This window comes from Peromyscus maniculatus, chromosome 11, assembly GCF_049852395.1.
Source record: "Peromyscus maniculatus bairdii isolate BWxNUB_F1_BW_parent chromosome 11, HU_Pman_BW_mat_3.1, whole genome shotgun sequence".
NCBI classification, from domain to species: Eukaryota; Metazoa; Chordata; class Mammalia; order Rodentia; family Cricetidae; genus Peromyscus; species Peromyscus maniculatus.
Genome location: NC_134862.1, coordinates 74,501,033 through 74,520,717, shown reverse-complemented (window position 1 = coordinate 74,520,717; position 19,685 = coordinate 74,501,033). Strand labels below are relative to the sequence as shown.

Below are 19,685 nucleotides of genomic sequence, written 5' to 3'. Positions count from 1 at the left end.
CTCCTGTTCACCATTATTTGTAATAAAATGATCAATATAGTTGGAATAGCATTCTGATACTATGAGGGTTTTTTTTTGTTTTTTTTTTTTTGGTTTTTTTTTTTTTTTTTGGCTTTTGTTGAACTAGTAGCCCAAATATTGAGAAAATTGAGCCTACTAGTAAGGAATAAGTTGGGATTAAGAAAAAGGGTATGTAGGTCAACACTTGACATTATCTAATTTTGTTCACCCATTTATGACAGCAGCTCCTAAATTGCCAGCATCTCTAAATATATGGATATAAATTCATGAGCCATCTTGGCTGTTTCCTGTTTCATATCCTTTTAGCACACATAGTTCAACTTTCTGTAAAGGAATGGCTTACTAAAGGAACCTTTCTATGTCCATTTAAATCTTGCTTAACTCAGTGAAAACTGGGATTTGTCTGAGTGAGAAGTTGGGAGTTACAAAATTTAGTCTTTCAGAAATTACTGAATTTATTTAATTGTGTCGCTATGAATTCTGATGTGGCTTGCCTTTAAATTACCCAAACTCAATGATTGAATTAACTACAGAGTGAACTGTTTAATTTGAAAGGTTATGGCTTCATGAAAATATTGAACTTTTAACATGAAATTAGTTTTTAGGTCACTCATAATGATGGAATCTCATGAACTTGGGTTAACACCAAAGATTTTTGTTTGGGTGAATATTTTCAAAACACCACTCTATAATCCTAGCACTGGAGAGGCGAGGGCAGGGATATTGAAAGTTCAAGGCCAACCTGGGAAACAGAATAAGACCCTGTCTCAAAGGGATGGGGGAGGCACTAGCCCTTAGCTGAATGATTGAGATACGGAAATGGAAAAGATAGAAAAGGATAACCAGTAATAATTCAGCAGACATCAAATGTTGTACAGGATAGGCTTCTTTGTATCGAAAGCCCAAGTCTTTTGTAAGCCCAAGTGAAATAATTAAAAGTTATACAACCATTAAAAATAGGCAATAGGGCTAGAGAGATGGCTCAGAGGTTAAGAGTGTACAGCTCTTGCAGAGGACCCAAGTTCAGATCCCAAACCCGTGCAGGCAGCTTACAACAGCCTGTAACTAAAGCTCCAGGGAGCTCTGACCTCTGTGGGTCCTGTACTCATGTGCACAAATCCACACTCAAACATGCATACACAGAAATTTACAAAAACGTTTAAAAAAAAAAAGCAATGGCTTTATATCCATGGTTCTTCAAAGATATTTTGTGTTATTCTAACAAGTCTATTACTGAGAGAAAATACAGATGACAGAATAGAATGGATCATCATAAATAAATCACAGTGAATAATAAACCATAACTCACTTTGTGCTATGCACTGTGATAGGACTTTGATAAGTGAGTATTCATCTTAATGGCACTTATGCTCCATTAACATACAGTAGGACATCAAAATAGAATTGTAAGAGGAAGCATGGAGTTCAGACAGGCTTGCATAGGAAGCCTCAGTACCAAGGTCATGGTAACAAGTGTCTAATTGTTAGGAGAGGACTCTCCATGAGTTTTCATTTCTCAACACTTTGTGAGTAGAGACACTGAACTACTTTGTTCTGGATGATCTTTTCAGTCATGTAATACAATAAGCACATGTGGGAGATAGCGTAGTTCCTTAGGCTGAGGCCGTTTGGTATTTGTCCAGTGTTAAAAATATAGATCATGTCTCAGTAGTTTTGTACAGGGGCAAACGGTTTTACTTGATTAAAAAGAAATTGAGTACCCTCAGCTCAGTTCTTCAGCTGTGATTTCAACCCATTTATCACATGCACAACATCCACTCAGTCCTCTCTCTCTGAGATGGTGATGGGTCTGGAGCCAAGGAGACCAACATGAACCTACAGCTCATACTGTTTGCGGTGGTGTGTGTGTTGAGTCCTTTCCCTCTGACTTGGGAAGAGCTGGTAGGACCAGGGATGTGGGTCAGTGGTAGAGTGCTTGCTGAGCTCGTGGATTTGATCACTGGCTCTTGAGAGGGGCTGTGAGGAGAAGGAGGGAGGAGAGATTGGCTCTTTGGTGAGTAGGTGTAATTTTTAATAGTGTCCAAATATGAGTTTATTTGGATTTTATATAATTTGGTTTATTAAACTTAAAGCTTATTTTCTGGTGGGTTTTGGTTTCTAAAAGCACACTTTTGTGGGATTTCTAGACAGCAGCAGCAGTTTGTGTCCGTAGTCATACACAAAAGTATCATTCAGGAGGTATTCGTTTAACAGTATCATGCCCAGCTTCCAGCCTTTGGGCACATATTTTCTATGTGAGGGCTCTTGCTGAACAATGCACTTTATTTTCTGTTTTATGACCTACCACCGTTTTGTCTAGATAAGAATGGCTAGAGCTAGGCGTTTAAACTCACACTTTAAATTTTTGGAAAAATGATTTCTAATATTTTAGCATTTAATATTTGTAAATGTATTACATTATTAAATTTGAGCACTTTGTTGCTTTAATTTAATTCAGAAAGACTACCAAACCTACCTTTTTTTCTGTTTCCTACATTTTTATTATTAAAAAAAACTGAAAATAAGATTCAAAACCTAATTATAGGCTGAGACTATAGCTTGGTGGTAGATAGTTTCTTGCCTAAGCACGCATGAGGCACCAGCTTCACCCTCTAGAGTTACAACAAAAGAACAGTGGAGCAGTGTGGTTTACTAAAATACTGAATTTCAGGTAGGATAGTGGTTGTGCACCCCTTTAATCCCAGCATTTGGGAGGCAGAGGCAGGCGGATCTCTGTGAGTTCCAGGACAGCCAGAGCTACACATAGAGAAACCCTGTCTTGAAAAACCACAAACAAAACCCCCAAATCAAACAAACAAAAAACCAGACCTTGAATTTCTTAGTTTTTTATCTTTAAAATCAATTATAATAGCATGATACAGTTATACTATTTTAACAAAACGTTTACATTTATGGAGTCACTCAATTTTATAATATATGTAACATAGCAAACAAAGGAAGAAAACAGAGATGCTTTCCCTACACAACATTTAAAAACATGTCCTTTACTCATGTCACACACCTGTTGCACACTCTTTGGTATTTGTCATACAAAGTTTTAAAAAATGAAAGTCTCATATAGACGTAGTTATTTTCCTTTATAGTTGTGGGCTTTGAAATGAAATACCTGGATATTCTGTTCACCAATGTATAGTGCATTGAAATGGTTACATTAAATACTTTAATATTTAAAAAAACATGAAGAAGCCAGGCGGTGGTGGCGCACGCCTTTAATCCCACCCCCCCAAAAAAAACAAAAAACAAAAACAAAAACAAAACTGGTTTCTTAATTTTTTTTTTTTGTTTTTTTGTTTTTTTTTCGAGACAGGGTTTCTCTGTGTAGCTTTGTGCCTTTCCTGGAACTCACTTCGTAGCCCAGGCTGGCCTCGAACTCACAGAGATCCGCCTGGCTCTGCCTCCCCAGTGCTGGGATTAAAGGCGTGCGCCACCACCGTCCCGGCAAGAAACCAGTTTTTAAATGGCTGGATCCCTTAAACTTGCCAACTCAAGATTCATTTATACTTTTAAAATTATACTTTCTGTAGGTATGCAAGTTTTTTTTTTTTTTTAACAAAACTACATTTCAGTTTAATTTTTAAAACTTTTTTATGTTTCTATTTTCAAACACACTCTATGATTGTTGTAACAGCTGTTCCAATGATATACTTAGTCAAAATAAGTTTTTTGTTTTTTTTTTTTTCTCTTTAAGTTGTAACATGTAGCGCCCTGGCAAGATGACTCTTTTTAGAAACAAGGACAGTTAAGTCAACATTTTAAGAATACCAGTACAAATAGATACTTAGAGCATCACAGAAAACAAAAATGCATGGGACAGGTGAAGTGTTTCTAAGTCACTGGTACAGGAATTTGGTCACTTATCTCAAGTAGCTGAAGGACTTCAGCTCAAAGCAAGCCTTTTTTTTTTTTTTTTTTTTTTTTTTAGTTTTTTGAGACAGGGTTTCTCTGTGTAGTTTTGGTGCCTGTTCCAGATCTTGTTCCACAGACCAGGCTGGCCTCGAACTCACAGAGATCTGCTTGGCTCTGCCTACCCTGCCTACCGAGTGCTGAGACTAAAGGCACGCGCCATGCCACCTGGTTCAAGCATGACTTTTTACAGGGATATGCTGTCTTTGAAGCAAAAAAGGAAAAGCTGTTGTTTCTACTCAAATACTTCTAGCCTGTTTTTAGTCAAGTGGATTTTATGTAATTAATCCTTTAACTTAAACATTCTTTCCCTGAAAAAGACATTTTTAAGGTAATTTTGGTCCCATGACGTAATTTTTAAAATAGATGGAATTCTATAGTTAATCCCTCCCCCTATTCTAAATCTTATACACACACGCACATACAAATGTATAAATATTCTCAGGATCATAAAATATTTAATGTTAATAAGACTAAATAATTACTAAATGTTAATACAAGAATACATTTTTAACAGGTCTTTATATCTTTAGCTCTCTGATAATGACATGGAAACTTTTTATTAATTAGGAAAGCTTGGCCTTAGCTTAGGCTTGTTCTGAACTAGCTCTTAAAACTAAAAGTAGCCTGTTCATATTAATCTACATTCTGCCACATGGCTTGTTACCTTTCCTCAGTACTGTATTAACTTCCTCCACATCTGGCTGGCGAATCTCCCATGCCTCAGATTCTTTCCCAGAATTTCTATCTCTCTGCGCAAGTCCTGCCTATTTTCTCCTGCCTAGCTATTGGCTGTTCAGCTCTTTATTAAGTCAATCAGAAGGTGCCCTAGGCAGGCAAGGAAGCACAGAGAAACATCTTCACACAGTGTAATGAAAAGATTATCCCAACATACATTAATATATATGTATAATTTTATGTTTATAAAAAGTTTTTTATAGCAGCATTTATATCACACATGAAATGTGACCAAGTGACATTGCACAGGGACTCTGCAGTTCAGCCTAACTATAGTCTGAGAATATAGCTCACTGGTAGAGACTCTTGCCTGCATGCATGGGACCCTGAGGTGCAATCCATAAGACTGGCAGGGCAGGAAAGGGGTGTTATAAAGAACAATGGAGCGATGTGGTTTATTAAACTACGGAATTTCTGTAATCTTAAATAAATGTAGGACCACAGAACAAATCCCTCCTAGGTAACACCCATAATTAATTTTAAGTGTTGTATATTTATCCTATATCTAGCCATCACATAAAAATATGAAGGAACTCAAACAAATTAACTTGAAGATCTTTGAATAGAGAGAAGTGTGACCAGAAGCTTGCCCTTCATGACAGAATGTAGAGCTTAGGATCATTGTGATAACTCATCAGCCTGATTATTCAGTTAATTGCAGCTCTTTGTTATACATTCAGCTTCCACTGCAGCTGCTGAGTAAACATGCTTTCTGGTCTATCTTTGGGAAAGTTGATTCATTTCTTGTTTTTTCAGAAAAGGAGCTTAACCTATTTTTGCAACATTAAACTATTTTGTTCTTAATGGACATTCACGCTGATTTACTTCAAGTTTTTCTACTACATATTTGTTTAAAATATTGGGAACTGGAGAGATGGCTTATCAGTTAGAGCACTGGTTCTTGCAAAGGACCTGCCTTTGTACACAGTGTACATACATACTTGCAGGTAAAAGACGAGTGCACCTCAAATAATACATATATCTTTTTAAAAAATTGGCGCATCTTATTATTACTGTTTGCCACCCTGTTTAAAATTGAAAACTGAACCCCCTCCACCAACTCTCTTTCATCCCCTTTGGCCTTCTTTATTTTCCTGCTTAATTTGTTCATAACTGATATTGTCTCTTATTGAGACCTTTTATTGTCTTTACCCTTGCCCAAGGGAACTCTGTATTCCTAGCTTCTAGAACATTATCTGGGAACAGTGAGTACTGACTATTGGTTAAGTGAACAGATGGAGAAACAAGTATTCACTGTGGTTTAGATACCATGCGGTCTTTTGTAAGTTAGTTATGTTAATGCGGAAATAGACTTTAGAGGGTTAATTTGTCTAGTATTATTCACTTTATAATCGGTAGAGCTGGAATTACAGGTCGAATCATACTGTGACAGGTCTACACTCTTGATTTCAGTGGCGATTCTATGATTTATTGAATTCTTTCTTTTTAAACAGGAAGAAGAGAATTTATCCAAAGATTAAAACTTGAAGCAACCTTAAATGTGCATGATGGCTGTGTAAGTAATGGTTAATTCTTAACAATAAATGGCTTTAATAATGTGTTTAAATATCTGATGAAATGTCCTAATCCTCCAAGAGTGGATTCTAACTGACTTTTAAAAATGGGAAAATAGTAGGTGTGGTGGCACATGCCTTTAATCCCAGCACTCAGGAGGCAGAGGTAGGCAGATCTCTGTGAGTTCGAGGCCAGTCTGGTCTACAGACTAAGTTCCAGGATGGCCAGGGATACACAAAGAAACCCTGTCTTGAAAAATAAGAAAAAAAAAGAAAAGGGAGGGCAGGAAATAAACAGTTCTAATCCTAGTACCTGGGAAGCCAATGCAGGTGAATCTCTTGAGTTCTAGGCCAGCCAGGACTATATAGTGAGACCCTGTCTGGGGGAAAAAAAAAAAAAGAAATAAAGTAGAGGATGTGGGGGAGTTGGTGAGGGAGTAGGGAGAGAATAAAGGTTTTGAATTAAAGCATTCAAGTGTGTTGGTGCGTATTTGTAATCCCAGTACATGTGAGAAGAAGGCCCAAGAATCAGGAATTCAAGAAAATCCTCAACTACATAGTGTTCAAGGCCACCCCGAGCTACATTGAGACCTTACACACACACACACACACACACACACACACACACACACACACACACACATACACGAAAAAAATCAAAACAAAACACAAGTATATTTGACAAAATATTTTTTGAAAATTTCATACAGTATGTTTTGAACATATTCACACACACACACACACACACACACACACACACACACGAAAAAAATCAAAACAAAACACAAGTATATTTGACAAAATATTTTTTGAAAATTTCATACAGTATGTTTTGAACATATTCACACACACACACACACACACACACACACACACACACACACACACACACACACATCTATGCCCTGAAAGCTTATTTTTGAATTTAGAAAAATGTGTGCAAGGTTTTGTTTTGTTGTGTCTCAAGGCCAGATGAGTTTTCTCCTTATGGGGCTTCTATTTCACTCACTTTCCTGAAGTTGCTTTCATGAGAATTCTTACGACTCTCTTACCCCCAGAGCCTGTGCTTTGGTCTTTAGCTGTCATTAGAATTTCTGCATAGTGTTGAAATGCTTTTCTGCTAATACCATATTCTCTTTGTTTTTCTAACAACCTCATTGACTCACTTCATTGTGTCTTCTTAGCTGACTGGTTTACTCCTTTTTTTTTTTTAAGTTTTTCGAAACGGTTTCTCTGTGTAGCTTTGATGCTTGTCCTGGAACTCAATCTGTAGCCCAGGCTGGCCTCATGTTGAGGATGTTAGTGGTTATTTGTTATTGCTGAGGGCTCATTATATGGGTGTACTTTAACTCAACTATTCACCTACTGGTGGGCAGTATTTCTAACTAGAGACTATGAAGTTACCATGAAGCATTTGTGTATAGTTTTTGTTTGTTTTTTATTATTTTTGATAGCTACCTAGGAGTGGAATAAATGAATTGCAAGTGTAGGTACATATTTGTTGCTTTTTTATTTATGTATTTATTTATTTTTGGACAAGTTCTTGATAGGTAGACCTGGCTGGCCTAGATCTTGCTATGTGACCTAGAGTGATCTATGGTTCCTTGGAGATCAGAGGCACTGGATCCCCCTAGAGCTGGGTCTTCTGGAAGAGCAGCAAGTGCTCTTAATGCCGGTTGTTCTTTCCAGCCATATTATTTCCTTTTTGAGGTTCCAAATTTTCTGGCCCGTTATTTACCTTTCTCTAAAAAATTTCTTAACGTTTCTTGGAGTTCTCCCAGAAACAAAATATTCTCAATTCTTGTTTATTGGAGACTGTCTTTATTTAGTCTTTAGTTTTGAAAGGGTGATTTTTTTTTTTTTTTTTTTTTTTTTTTTTGGTTTTTCGAGCAGGGTTTCTCTGTGTAGCTTTGCGCCTTTCCTGGAACTCACTTCGTAGCCCAGGCTGGCCTCGAACTCACAGAGATCCGCCTGGCTCTGCCTCCCGAGTGCTGGGATTAAAGGCGTGCGCCACCACCGCCCGGCGAAAGGGTGATTTTTATGGAGTACAGAATTCTTTGTGCATGTTTTATTTTCCCTCAACACTTTATATCATTCTACATTTCTTATTTATGTTATTTCTGTGAAGTCAGGTGACATTATTATCTTTTCCTCTATGGATAAGGTACCTCTTCTCTTCTAGCTTTTTTTCAGGATTGTTTCTTTATCTTTGATTTTCTTTATCTGGAAGGATACTCAAGTTATTTTTGATGTAAGAAACACAGTTCTCACCTCAAAACCCCAAGAGAGAGTTTATTTTAGAGCCAGATGTGAATGATGGTGGTTGAGGGACAGAGATTTAAGCAGCCCTAAATACCATGTTAAACACAGTAACAGTTTCTGAAAATTTTATAGTAACAGAACAAAGATATTTGTAAGTCAAGACACTTTAAAAAATACATCAGTGGAAGAATCAGGTAGACAGACTCAGCAAAGTGGGGAAAGCGCTGTCTCAGATGCTGTCTACAGGTTTAGGTGTTATCTGATAATTCGTAGTTTGGGGCTTGGCGGAAGCTAGTGGTCTGCTAAGTTAATACGTTCCAAAAGGGTTCACCTGATAGTCACAAGGATGCTAGGTCAGACACAGGTGAGCAAGAAGGGGAGCTGAGGATAGCCCAAGATAAATTGTAATTTATCAGCCTGGAACCTGTAGCATTCCAGCCTCTCCATACCACTTAGTTCTTATTAGTTAATCAGCCTTGTGTGGCCTCTTCCCAGGACTTAATTCACATACTTGAAGTTCTGTAGTTACTTGCTCTCCTCCATTTCCTCTGAGCACCCTGAATCTGTCTGTAGTTTGCGGATATTATTTTGAGGACATTACTGTTTCAAGTGTTTCTGCCCTTTCTTACTTTAGTCCTTTGGTATTCCCATAAACATGGATTATTTACTTTTTGTGTTTGTATCACAGTCCTTAGATATTCCAGTGGCTTTCCCCTCCCTCACTCTTGGACTTCGTTCTCTTGTAGGTTTTTTTTCTTTTTTCTTTTTCTTTTTCTTTTTCTTTTTCTTTTTCTTTTTCTTTTTCCTTTTCCTTTTCTTTTTCTTCTCTCTCTCTCTCTCTCTCTCTCTCTCTCTCTCTCTCTCTCTCTCTTTCTTATTTGAGCGAGGGTTTCTTTGTGTAGTTTTTGAGCCTGTCCTGGATCTCGCTCTGTAGCCCAGGCTGGCCTCAAATTCACAGAGATCCACCTGCCTCTGCCTTCCAAATGCTAGGATTAAAGGCATGCGCCACCACCACCTGGCTTTTCTTTGTAGTTTTTAAGGTTTCTATGTATCAATCATTGAGGGCAGAGAGTTTCCTCAACTATGTCCAGCATGCTAACAAGCCTATCAAAGCCATTCTTCATTCCTATTAAACTGTTATTGACTCTAGCATTGCTTTACTGTTCTCTTTTAGAATCCCCTCTCTACTTTAGATCACCTGTTCTCTTGTGTTGTCTGCTTTATTAATGCCTTTATCATGTTGTAATTCAAATTTTCCTACCTAGCCACGGTTTCCTGCGGAGGTTTCCATTCCTTTGCTCAAGTCAGGACTGCCTGGTGTCTAGACATAGTGGTAGTAGTTTGTCTGGAGGATCCAAGAACAGTGGTTGACTTCTGCAGTTTCTTGAGCCTTTTAGGTCGTAACAGTGGTTTCCAGGACTCTGGTATGTGAATCAAGGACTGAAGTCGGATTTTCAGTCTGTGAAGTTTCCCTCATAGACAGTAGCTTTATTAGAGCTGTAAGTTTTGTAACACAGGTAAGTGAAAGATGGTTCACTCCTTTTTATGTCCAATTTACTTATGTTTCTTTTTTCTTTTCTTTTTAGGTTAATACAATCTGTTGGAATGACACTGGAGAATATATTTTATCTGGCTCTGATGACACCAAACTCGTTATTAGTAATCCGTACAGCAGAAAGGTGAAGTGCTTAAATGTGTATAATTTGATGATCAAAAAGAAGCTAGGAATGAGGAGATTGTAATCACAGGAGAGGCATTTGTATTAGAATATCCTCTTTATTAACGTTAATTGTGTAATTTAGACATTGTTATATGTTGGTACTGCAGTTTCCTTTGGAATATGTAAGATTTTTGTTTGTTTGTTTGTTTGTTTTTTTGAGACAGGGTCTTTCTATGTAGCTCTGGCTGGCCTGGAACTCACTATGTAGACCAGGCTGGCCTCAAACTCACAGAGCTCCTCCTGCCTCTGCCTCCTGAGTGTTGGGATTAAAGGTGTGCGCCACTATGCCCTGCTGGAATATTTAAGTTTTCACTTTATCCAAGTGGTTAATAGACAAATGATATCTCAGTAACATTGTTTGAACAAAAGAGGACATTGTGTTTTTTTTCTTTTCACTAACATTAAGGTGTTTGAGTGAGTTAATTGGCTTACTGTTGTTATTTATTTGTAGCATATTAGAAATAACTTTTTGAGGCCAGGTGCACGCCTTTAATCCCAGCACTCAGGAGGCAGAGCCAGGAGGATCTCTGTGAGTTTGAGGCCAACCTGGTCTACAGAGCGAGATCCAGGACAGGCACCAAAACTACACAGATAACCCGTCTCAAAAAACAAAACAAAACAAAAAAGGAATAACCTTTTGATAGCACAAACCTGCAATCCTAGCATCCAAAAGGTAGAGGCAGAAGGATCTAAAATTTATGACTAATCTAGGTTACAGTATCAAGACTGCCTCTAGGGGCTGGAGACATGGCTCAGTGGTTAAGAGCATTGGCAACTCTTCCAAAGGTCCTGATCTGATGCCCTCTTCTCTCATGCAGATAGAGCAGCAATAACTCTGCTCCCCATGGACTCACAGAATAGTTCAGTTTTTACTATTTGTGAAGCAAAGCACTCTCCAAATTCAAAGTTTTTTCATGTTTAAGAGCACTTCAGGCCGGGCGGTGGTGGCGCACACCTTTAATCCCAGCACTTGGGAGGCAGAGGCAGGCGGATCTCTGTGAGTTCGAGGCCAGCCTGTCTCCAAAGTGAGTTCCAGGAAGGCACAAAGCTACACAGAGAAACCCTGTCTCGAAAAACCAAAAAAAAAAAAAAAAAAAAAAAAGAGCACTTCAAAGGGCAAATATTCACAACAGAATTAATAGCATTCATTACTTAATTTGGATTACTCCAAAAGAGGCGGTAAAGGTTTGTTCAAACTTGTATATCATAACATTCTATTTCACAACTTAGGAGCATCTCAAGTGTTTTAATTTTAATTTTTACAAGAAATATCAGAATTATTAAAGGAATTTTTTTTTTTTTTTTGGTTTTTTCGAGCAGGGTTTCTCTGTGTAGCTTTGCGCCTTTCCTGGAGCTCACTTGGTAGCCCAGGCTGGCCTCGAACTCACAAAGATCCGCCTGCCTCTGCCTCCCGAGTGCTGGGATTAAAGGCGTGCGCCACCACGCCCGGCTTTTTTTTTTTTTTTTTTTTTTTTTGGTTTTTCGAGACAGGGTTTCTCTGTGTAGCTTTGCGCCTTTCCTGGAGCTCACTTGGTAGCCCAGGCTGGCCTCGAACTCACAGAGATCCGCCTGACTCTGCCTCCCAAGTGCTGGGATTAAAGGCGTGCGCCACCAACGCCCGGCTAAGGAATTTTTAATAATTAAAATTTTTGTAGATGATAATGATTATACACTATTGAGCTTCTCAGCATATTTAATATATTTAGTTATACCATTAATTTTATATTAAGAGATAAAACTTAAATTTTATAGATTATTTTATGTGTGTGAATGTTTTGGCTTGCATGCATGATTGTGCTCCTCTTGCATACTTGTTGTCCATAGAGGTCAGAAGGTGTTGGATTCCCTGGAACTGGAGTTAAAGATGGTTGTGAACCACCGAGTGGGTTCTGGGGACTGAGCATGGGTACTCTGCAGGAACAGAAGTGATCTTAACTTCTGAGCCATCTCTCTAGCCCCAGGATACAGCTTTTTAAAATAATAGTTTTTTGTTTGTTTGTTTTCTGTTTTTTATTTTATTCTTTTATTTATTCTCTTTTTGTTTTGTTTTTAGACCAAGTCTCACTGTGTAGCACTGACTGGCCTGGAACTCGCTGTGTAGACCAGGCTGGTTTGGAACTCACAGAGCTCCACCTGCCTCTGCTTCCCCTATGTTGGGATAAAAGGTGTGCCCACCACTTCCAGCTAAAAGTAAGTTTATCAGACTGGCACTAGGGAGGTAGAGGCAGGTGGATCTCTGAGTCCTAGGCCAACCTGGTCTACAGAGTGAGTTCCAGGACAGCCAGGGCTATACACAGAGAAACCCTGTCTCAAAAAATGAAAAGAAAAAAAAAAGTAAGTTTATCATGTAGTTTATGAAGTAAATACTACCAGTTTCTATCTTTTGACTCCCAAAATATTGTGAACTTTTAAATTATGTTTTATTTTTCTTTTTCCATTTTTTTTCTGTGTGGGGTGAGGGGTATTGGTGTGCATATTTGTATATGTATATTTTTGTATGTATATGGGTGCATATGTATGTAGGCATACATGCATGTGTGCATGTATACATGAGGAGGCCTGATGTTGGCATTAGGAGTCATCCTCGATCACTCTTAACTTTTTACATTGGGGCAGGATCTCTCAGTCAAGCCATAGCTGAGGTTATGGCTAGCCTGTTTGCTTTGTGGTTCCCTGGCTCTGCCTTCCAAGGCTGAAATTACAGATGGGCTGTTTGCACACTTGACATTCACGTGGTTTCTGGGGAATCCAGGTTCTGGTTTTCAAACTTGTGTGGCTTTAACCCTGAGCCATTGCTGTAGCCTTATGTTCTATTTTTTTATCTTTCTTTTTTTTTTTTTTAATTATTTTATGTGTATAGATATTTTGCACACAAATATATCTTTGTATCACATATGTTCCTGGGCCTTGCAAGGCCAAAAGAGGGCATTGGATCCCTTGGAACTTCAAGTTACAGAGTTATGAGCTGTAGTGTGTGTGCAGGGAATTGAACTCTGATCTCTGGAAGAGCAATAAGTGTTCTTAATCTCTGAGCCATCTCTCCAGCCCTCACTCCTTTTAAAAATACTTATTTTTATTTTATGTGTGTGAGTGGTTTACCTTCATGTATGTATGTGTGCTACGTGCATGCTAGGTGTAGGAGGCCAGAAGCGAGCAGCAGACCTCAGGGAACTGTATAGTTCCTGATGGTTGTTAGCTGCCCTCTGGGTGCTGGGAGCCAAACTGGGTCCTCTGCGGAAGTGGCAAGCACCTTCACGCCGGCCTTCGATTTTTTAAGGACCTTGCCCCACCTTTGAAACACTGTGTAACCCAGACTATCCTCAAACTCACAGTAATCCACCTGCCTCAGTGTACCAGCAGACTGAATTAAAGGTGTGGTCTATTCTACTTGGCTCTAGTCCTAGTTTTCTGCATTTGTCATTACCCAGATGACTCAGATGATTAACTTTAAAGGAAGAAGGGTTTGTTTCGGCCTGTGGCTTTGGAGGTTTCAGCTCATGGTTCATTGGCTCCGTTGCTTTGGGTTTACGATTGGGAAGCATATCACAGCAGGAGTTTGTGATAGTCACACCACTGGCCTCTCTGGCAGGAAGTAAAGAGGAAGAAGATCCACACTAGGATCTTACAGTGCTTTGCGGGTGTATACTCCCAGTGACCTCCCAGAGTTTCCACTTCCTCCTAAGTATTTCTACCCCTGGGGCCAGTCCTTTAAATAAATGGGCTACCACTCCCCACCCCAACCTCCCACCCCCAGCATCAGCATATTTAAGATCTAGACTATAGTGAATTTTTTCTGCAACTAACTTTAAAGCCTTTAAAGCAGTTTGTGAATTTGCAGTTTTAATTTTTATTCACTATATTATAATCTATCCCTGATACTGGGGTTTGTGGTTGTTTTGTGTGTTGAGACAGGGTCTTGCTGTGTAGCACAGGCTGGCCTGGAATTGGCTCTGTAGCTAGCCTGAGTTTGAGCTCCCACTTCTGCCTCTGTTGCCCAGGAGCTGAGATCGGGGGTTTGCATCGATTCTGTGCTGTGGGTGTTATTCTTTGTGGTACTTGTTGAACATTTGCTCATGAGACATAAGCCAACTTCAGCACTGCATTGCCAGTTTCCCTTTTTGTTTTTTAAAGGCACAACAGAAACTTCTGTTCACCATATAGATACATCAGTTCATTAAGCTAGTCTTGTATTTTACTACTGTAAGTAATAAGTCAGTCATCTCACGGATTATTTCTTTTATTGCTAGAGGTATCGCTTTGGGATAAGTTCTTAGAAATAAACTTCCCTGGGCGTAGGGTTGACATGTAAATGGTTTTGTGCATTTTTGATGAACTCTTGGACTTTGCTCTCATTTAGCTCACTCACAGGCCTGCTTTGAGAGGCTGATGTCATGCTTCTGTGTTGAACAAGAATTGGTTGTCTCGGTACAATTTCAGCTCCTTTATGAATAAAATTGAGCATTTTTTTCGTAATTTTAAGGATTGTCTTTTTATCTTTGGACTGTCTATTCAGGGTTTTTTGTTTTGTTTTTTAGGTCTTGGTTATTTTTCCTCTCAATTTTTAAGTACTAAGGAAAATCAGTTCTAAATCTGCAATGTATATTGCAAATATTAAGTACTGATATTAACCTTTACTTCTGTCACAGTAAGGAATTGGATGTTGGAACTTCTGCTGTATGCTCATTGTACCATTTTATTAATTCAATTTTTAGCCATTTTGATTCTTTGTCTTGAAAGAAAATGAATTAATCACCTAGTACATAATGTTTCAAAAGTCAGTCAAAATAGTTCTTTCTTAGTTATTAAGAATTTATGACTGAGAGAGAGATAAATGATTTACATAAGGAGAAATGTGCTGAAGTTGCTTTTCAGGGAATCACTCCAAGTGGTGATAATTTTGAACAAAAGAAAATTCGTGAGATTCTGACGCTTTTATAATTAGTTTGGAATCAAACACTAACCTTTCGTTGAGGATGTTAATGAGAATTTATTACCAGTTGTGATTATATTAAACATGAAAGTTTCTCACTAGGAAAAGAAATTACTTGCTATGAACTACATTTTTTGTATGTTTTAGGTTTTGACAACGATCCGTTCAGGGCATCGAGCAAATATATTTAGTGCAAAGTTTTTGCCCTGCACAGATGATAAGCAGATTGTGTCTTGCTCTGGAGATGGAGTCATATTCTATACTAATATCGAGCAAGATGCGGAAACCAACAGACAGTGCCAATTTACGTGCCATTATGGAACTACTTATGAGGTACAGTGCTGGGATTGCATGTGTAAATGTGTGCTTCTGTGTACGTGTATAGATGTGTCTGCATTTGTTTACACACGCATCTACATTTTTTGGTATAGAAATTATTGGAAGATTGTATTTCACCAAAGCACTTCTGAAAATTTATCATGGTAGATTTTGTGCATAAAGTTATAAAAGTAAGAATCAAATATTGGTATTGTAAGATGAATTTGCAATTGCTTAAACAACCATGTCTTAAACAGGTACTAGTCCCCCCTTGTGTATTTATTTCTTTATTTTTAAATTAATTTTAAGTTAGCATACAAAGATAATGTGTTTTATTGTGGCAGACCTTTAAAGATGCTCCTATTGCTTTACTACATGGTTTTGTAGTAGGTTTTGTCCTCTGAAATGCACTGCCTTACAGAGATTGGTTTCTGTCTTCCTCTCTGTGTAAGCTTATTTTGTGTTGCAGTAACACAATAAAATGAAAAAACTTTTTTGGCATAGGATCTCACTATGTAGCTCTTACAGGCATGAAACTTACTTTGTAGACCAGGCTGGCCCTGAACTCACAGAAATCCATCTGCTTCTGTCTCCCAGGTGCTATGATTAAAGGTGTTTAGTTTTTCTGGGGCTGATTTTTGTAAATTTTGTATTGCTTTTTGTCTTGGTTAGGGTTTCTATTGCTGTGAAGAGACACCATGACCATGGCAACTTTTTATAAAAGAAAACATTAATTGGGGTGGGATGGCTTGCTTACAGTTCATAGGTTCTATCCATTATCATCATGGTGGGCAGCATAGCGGTGTGCAGGCAGACATGGTGCTGAAGAAGTAGCTGAGAGCCCTATATCTTGCAGGCAACAGGAAGTCAACTGAGACACTGGGCATTATCCCTAGCATAGGAAACTTCAAAGCCCACTGCCACAGTGACACACTTCCTCCAGCAAGGCCATACCCACTCCAACAAGGTCACACCTCCTAATAGCTCTATGAGCTTGTGGGCGACAATTACATTCAAACTACCATGTTTCACTCCCTGGCCCCCATAAACTTTTTAACAATATTATAATACAAAATGCATTTCGTCCAACTTCAAAAGTCCCCATAGTCTTATCACAATCTCAACAATGTTTAAAAGTCCAGAGTTCAAAGTCTCTTCTGCGATTCATGCAATCTATTAACTATAATCACCTGTAAAATCAAAATAAAAAAGCAGATCACATACTTCCAGCATATAACTGCACAGGATATACATTACCATTCCAAAGCATAGGGAATGGAGCACAGTGAGGAAATACTGGACCAAAGCAAGACCGAAAACCAGCTGGGCAAACTCCAAACTCTACATCTCCAGGTCTGATGTCGAAACGCTCTTCAGATCTCCACTCCTTTCAGCTTTGTTGACTGCAACATGCTTCTCTCTCTTGGGCTGCCTCCACTCCCTGTTAGCAGCTCTCCTCAGCAGGTGTCCCACGGCTCTAGCATCTCTAACACCTTGGGTTCTCCAAGGCAATCCAGGCTTCACTTTCACAGCTTCACTCAATGGCCTCTCTATTAGGCCTTCATTCAGGGATACTCCTGACACAAGCCTGGCTGGCCTCAGCAGTTTTTCTTGGGCATGGAGGCAAATTCTAAAACCTATTTCTTCTGTCCTTAACTCTAAAACAAGAACCACATGGCTGAAGCTGCCAAGTTCTGCTGCTTACTGGAGCTGGATCATGGAACATGGCCCTTCCATTCAATTACATCTTCATCAGCTTTCTGTTCTTCACTGCCTAAGCTTGGCTGTCCTTGAACTTGCTCTGTAGACCAGGCTGACCTCAAACTCAGAGATCCATCAGCCTCTGCTTGTGGAATGCTGGGATTAAAGGTGTGCATCACCACTCCCAGCTCTAAGCTTTTCTTTAGTTCTTTTTCACAAATTGGAAACTTAGCTGGATGGGATGGTCACCACTCCCTTTATTCCATTTCTTAATCCATTTATCTCGTTGAGCACAGAATTTAGCTCTATTCTGTTTCCTGGTGCCCCTTTTCTCAATCTGTACATTTTGTATTTTTCCTTGCTCAGCTTGTACCTTTTCATTATAAATCTTCATTAGAGTTACTACTAATAACCACACGACAGAGTCTGTACTAGGCTGTTTTGAGATTTCTTCTGCCAACAGAAGTAATCCAAAATCTCTCACTTTAGCCTCAGGCGGACTCTTCAGACAAGGGCAAAAAGCAGCCACATTCTTTACCACAATATCACAAGAATGATATCTAGGCCATATATTAATATTATTCTCCTTTGTAACCTCTTGAGCCAGCACCCTGCAGTTCAAATAACTCAACTTCATTTTCCATGTTCCTATTAGAATGGCCCATTAAGCAGTGCTTAAAGCATTCCACACTGCTTTCCTAACCCAAAGAACTAAAGTCCATATTACTTGTCCATAACAAAAACTTGGTCAGGCCTATCACAGCAATAATACCCCACTCCTGGTACCAACTTCTGTCTTAGTTAGGGTTTCTGTTGCTGTGAAGAGACCATGACCATGACAACTCTTGTAAAGGAAAACATAATTGGGATGTCTTGCTTACAGTTCAGAGGTTCAGTCCATTATCATCGTGGCAGGGAGCATGGTGGTATGCAAGCTGAGTGGAGAAGTAGCTGAGAGTCTTACATCTTCCAGCTAACAGGAAGTCAACTGAGACACTGGGTGGTATCTTCATGTGTGCTCACTAAGTCTCTTACTAGGTCAGTGGCTAGACTGGACATAGGTTTCCTAATTGCTTTGAACTCCTAGTCTAGTCTTTGTCACAGGCCATCACTTATAAATGTTTTAATAATTCATATTGTGGTTGCCTAAATGAAACTTGTTTTTCTAAACTAGTGAACCGGTTAGATGAAAGAATTAAATCAGTTGTATAAATAATACTTTAGAAAATATGTGCTCTTAAGAATTTGGTTTATGGACAGTAGTATGCAAAGTGAAAAATGACCCTTTTATTGAATGAAGTCATCAGAGCTGAGTTAGCAACAAGTTGCAATACATTTTACTGATAAAATGACTTTATAAGTAAATAATTCAACACTGCTAACTCATTGAGGTGATATAATAATCACATTTCTCATATATGTGAAATAAGTCAAAAGTCATATCTTCCTTGAAATATGCATTCCATTCATTTGTGTTAAGTGTGCTTTTTATAACTGACTTTCTGTTGTGTATAAGTCTTATTATTTTGTGTTGTTTATAAACTTGTTCAATAAAAGCAAAGAAATATCAATACTTGAAGTTTTAGAGAAACAGACAACACAATTTTTTTAATCTGAAAATCAGCTAAAATGAATCTTTCTAGGCTCAAATTCAAGTGTTTATGGGTCTGTGAGCGTGAGCCTTATGGGTTTACCTTTTCCACTTCTATAACCTTTATACATGCTCTGAATGAGGGTTCCTTCCTCTGTCTTTTAAGTCACCAGTCTTCAAAACGTTTTTTTCTGTTTGACTTTTTCCATTATCTTGTGGTCTTTTCTGATACATTTTTGCCTTCCTCTTTGACTCTTATAATTATTTTGGCTCCATATGGCAAATTCAGCAAAATCTTCCCAATTCAATGTCTTTAATTTAACCATACTTCTAAAAGTTAAGTTGTTCAAAGTTTATGATTTTGGAAAATCATATATGAAATTATATTAATTTCAAAGTAATTTCAAATAATTTCAAAGTAATCATTTTACAAGGCTGCTGTATGTCTGTGTATTCTGTGTTTTAAATCATGCTTTGGATAAGTCATAGGTAATGACTTACATGGATAATTTTGTTGCGTTTACCTTCATGGATGTATCAAACAGTAGTAGTGTATTTCTAAGACCCCTGTTCAGTTCTTCAGTGGTGTTTCTTACACTTTGTCTCATCTTCAGATTATGACTGTCCCAAATGACCCTTACACCTTCCTGTCCTGTGGGGAAGATGGAACCGTTCGGTGGTTTGACACACGCATCAAAACTAGCTGCACAAAAGAAGACTGCAAAGATGTAAGAGTCCAAGTTCTCTACCAGTGACTTAGAAAAATCAATTATGACTCAATGAGATACCTTTGGCGATCATTCTATTTTGCTAAAATTTTCAATCACAAAATTCTTTCATTTCCATGTTAATGAGGTTGAGAAACTTCTATTTCAGTTGTCCATTAAGATACACTTTTATGGGGTAAGAGAGATGACTCGATCCGTAAAGCACTTGTTATGCAGAGCATAAGGACCCGAGTTTTAA

At 38.4% G+C, this 19,685-nt stretch overlaps 1 protein-coding gene across 12 annotated transcripts in view; it reads left to right on the top strand.

The window, feature by feature from the left end:
- Positions 1-19,685, top strand: part of Dcaf6 (DDB1 and CUL4 associated factor 6) — a 115,320-nt gene that overhangs the window by 15,142 nt on the left and 80,493 nt on the right. For all 12 annotated transcript variants that reach the window (XM_076547907.1, XM_076547906.1, XM_076547904.1 and 9 more), the window contains exons 2-5: positions 6,138-6,199; positions 10,046-10,138; positions 15,257-15,442; positions 19,334-19,447. In XM_076547907.1, coding sequence (XP_076404022.1) covers positions 19,337-19,447 — 111 coding nt within the window. In that variant the 5' untranslated portion in view covers positions 6,138-6,199; positions 10,046-10,138; positions 15,257-15,442; positions 19,334-19,336. The remainder of the gene's footprint in view (positions 1-6,137; positions 6,200-10,045; positions 10,139-15,256; positions 15,443-19,333; positions 19,448-19,685) is intronic.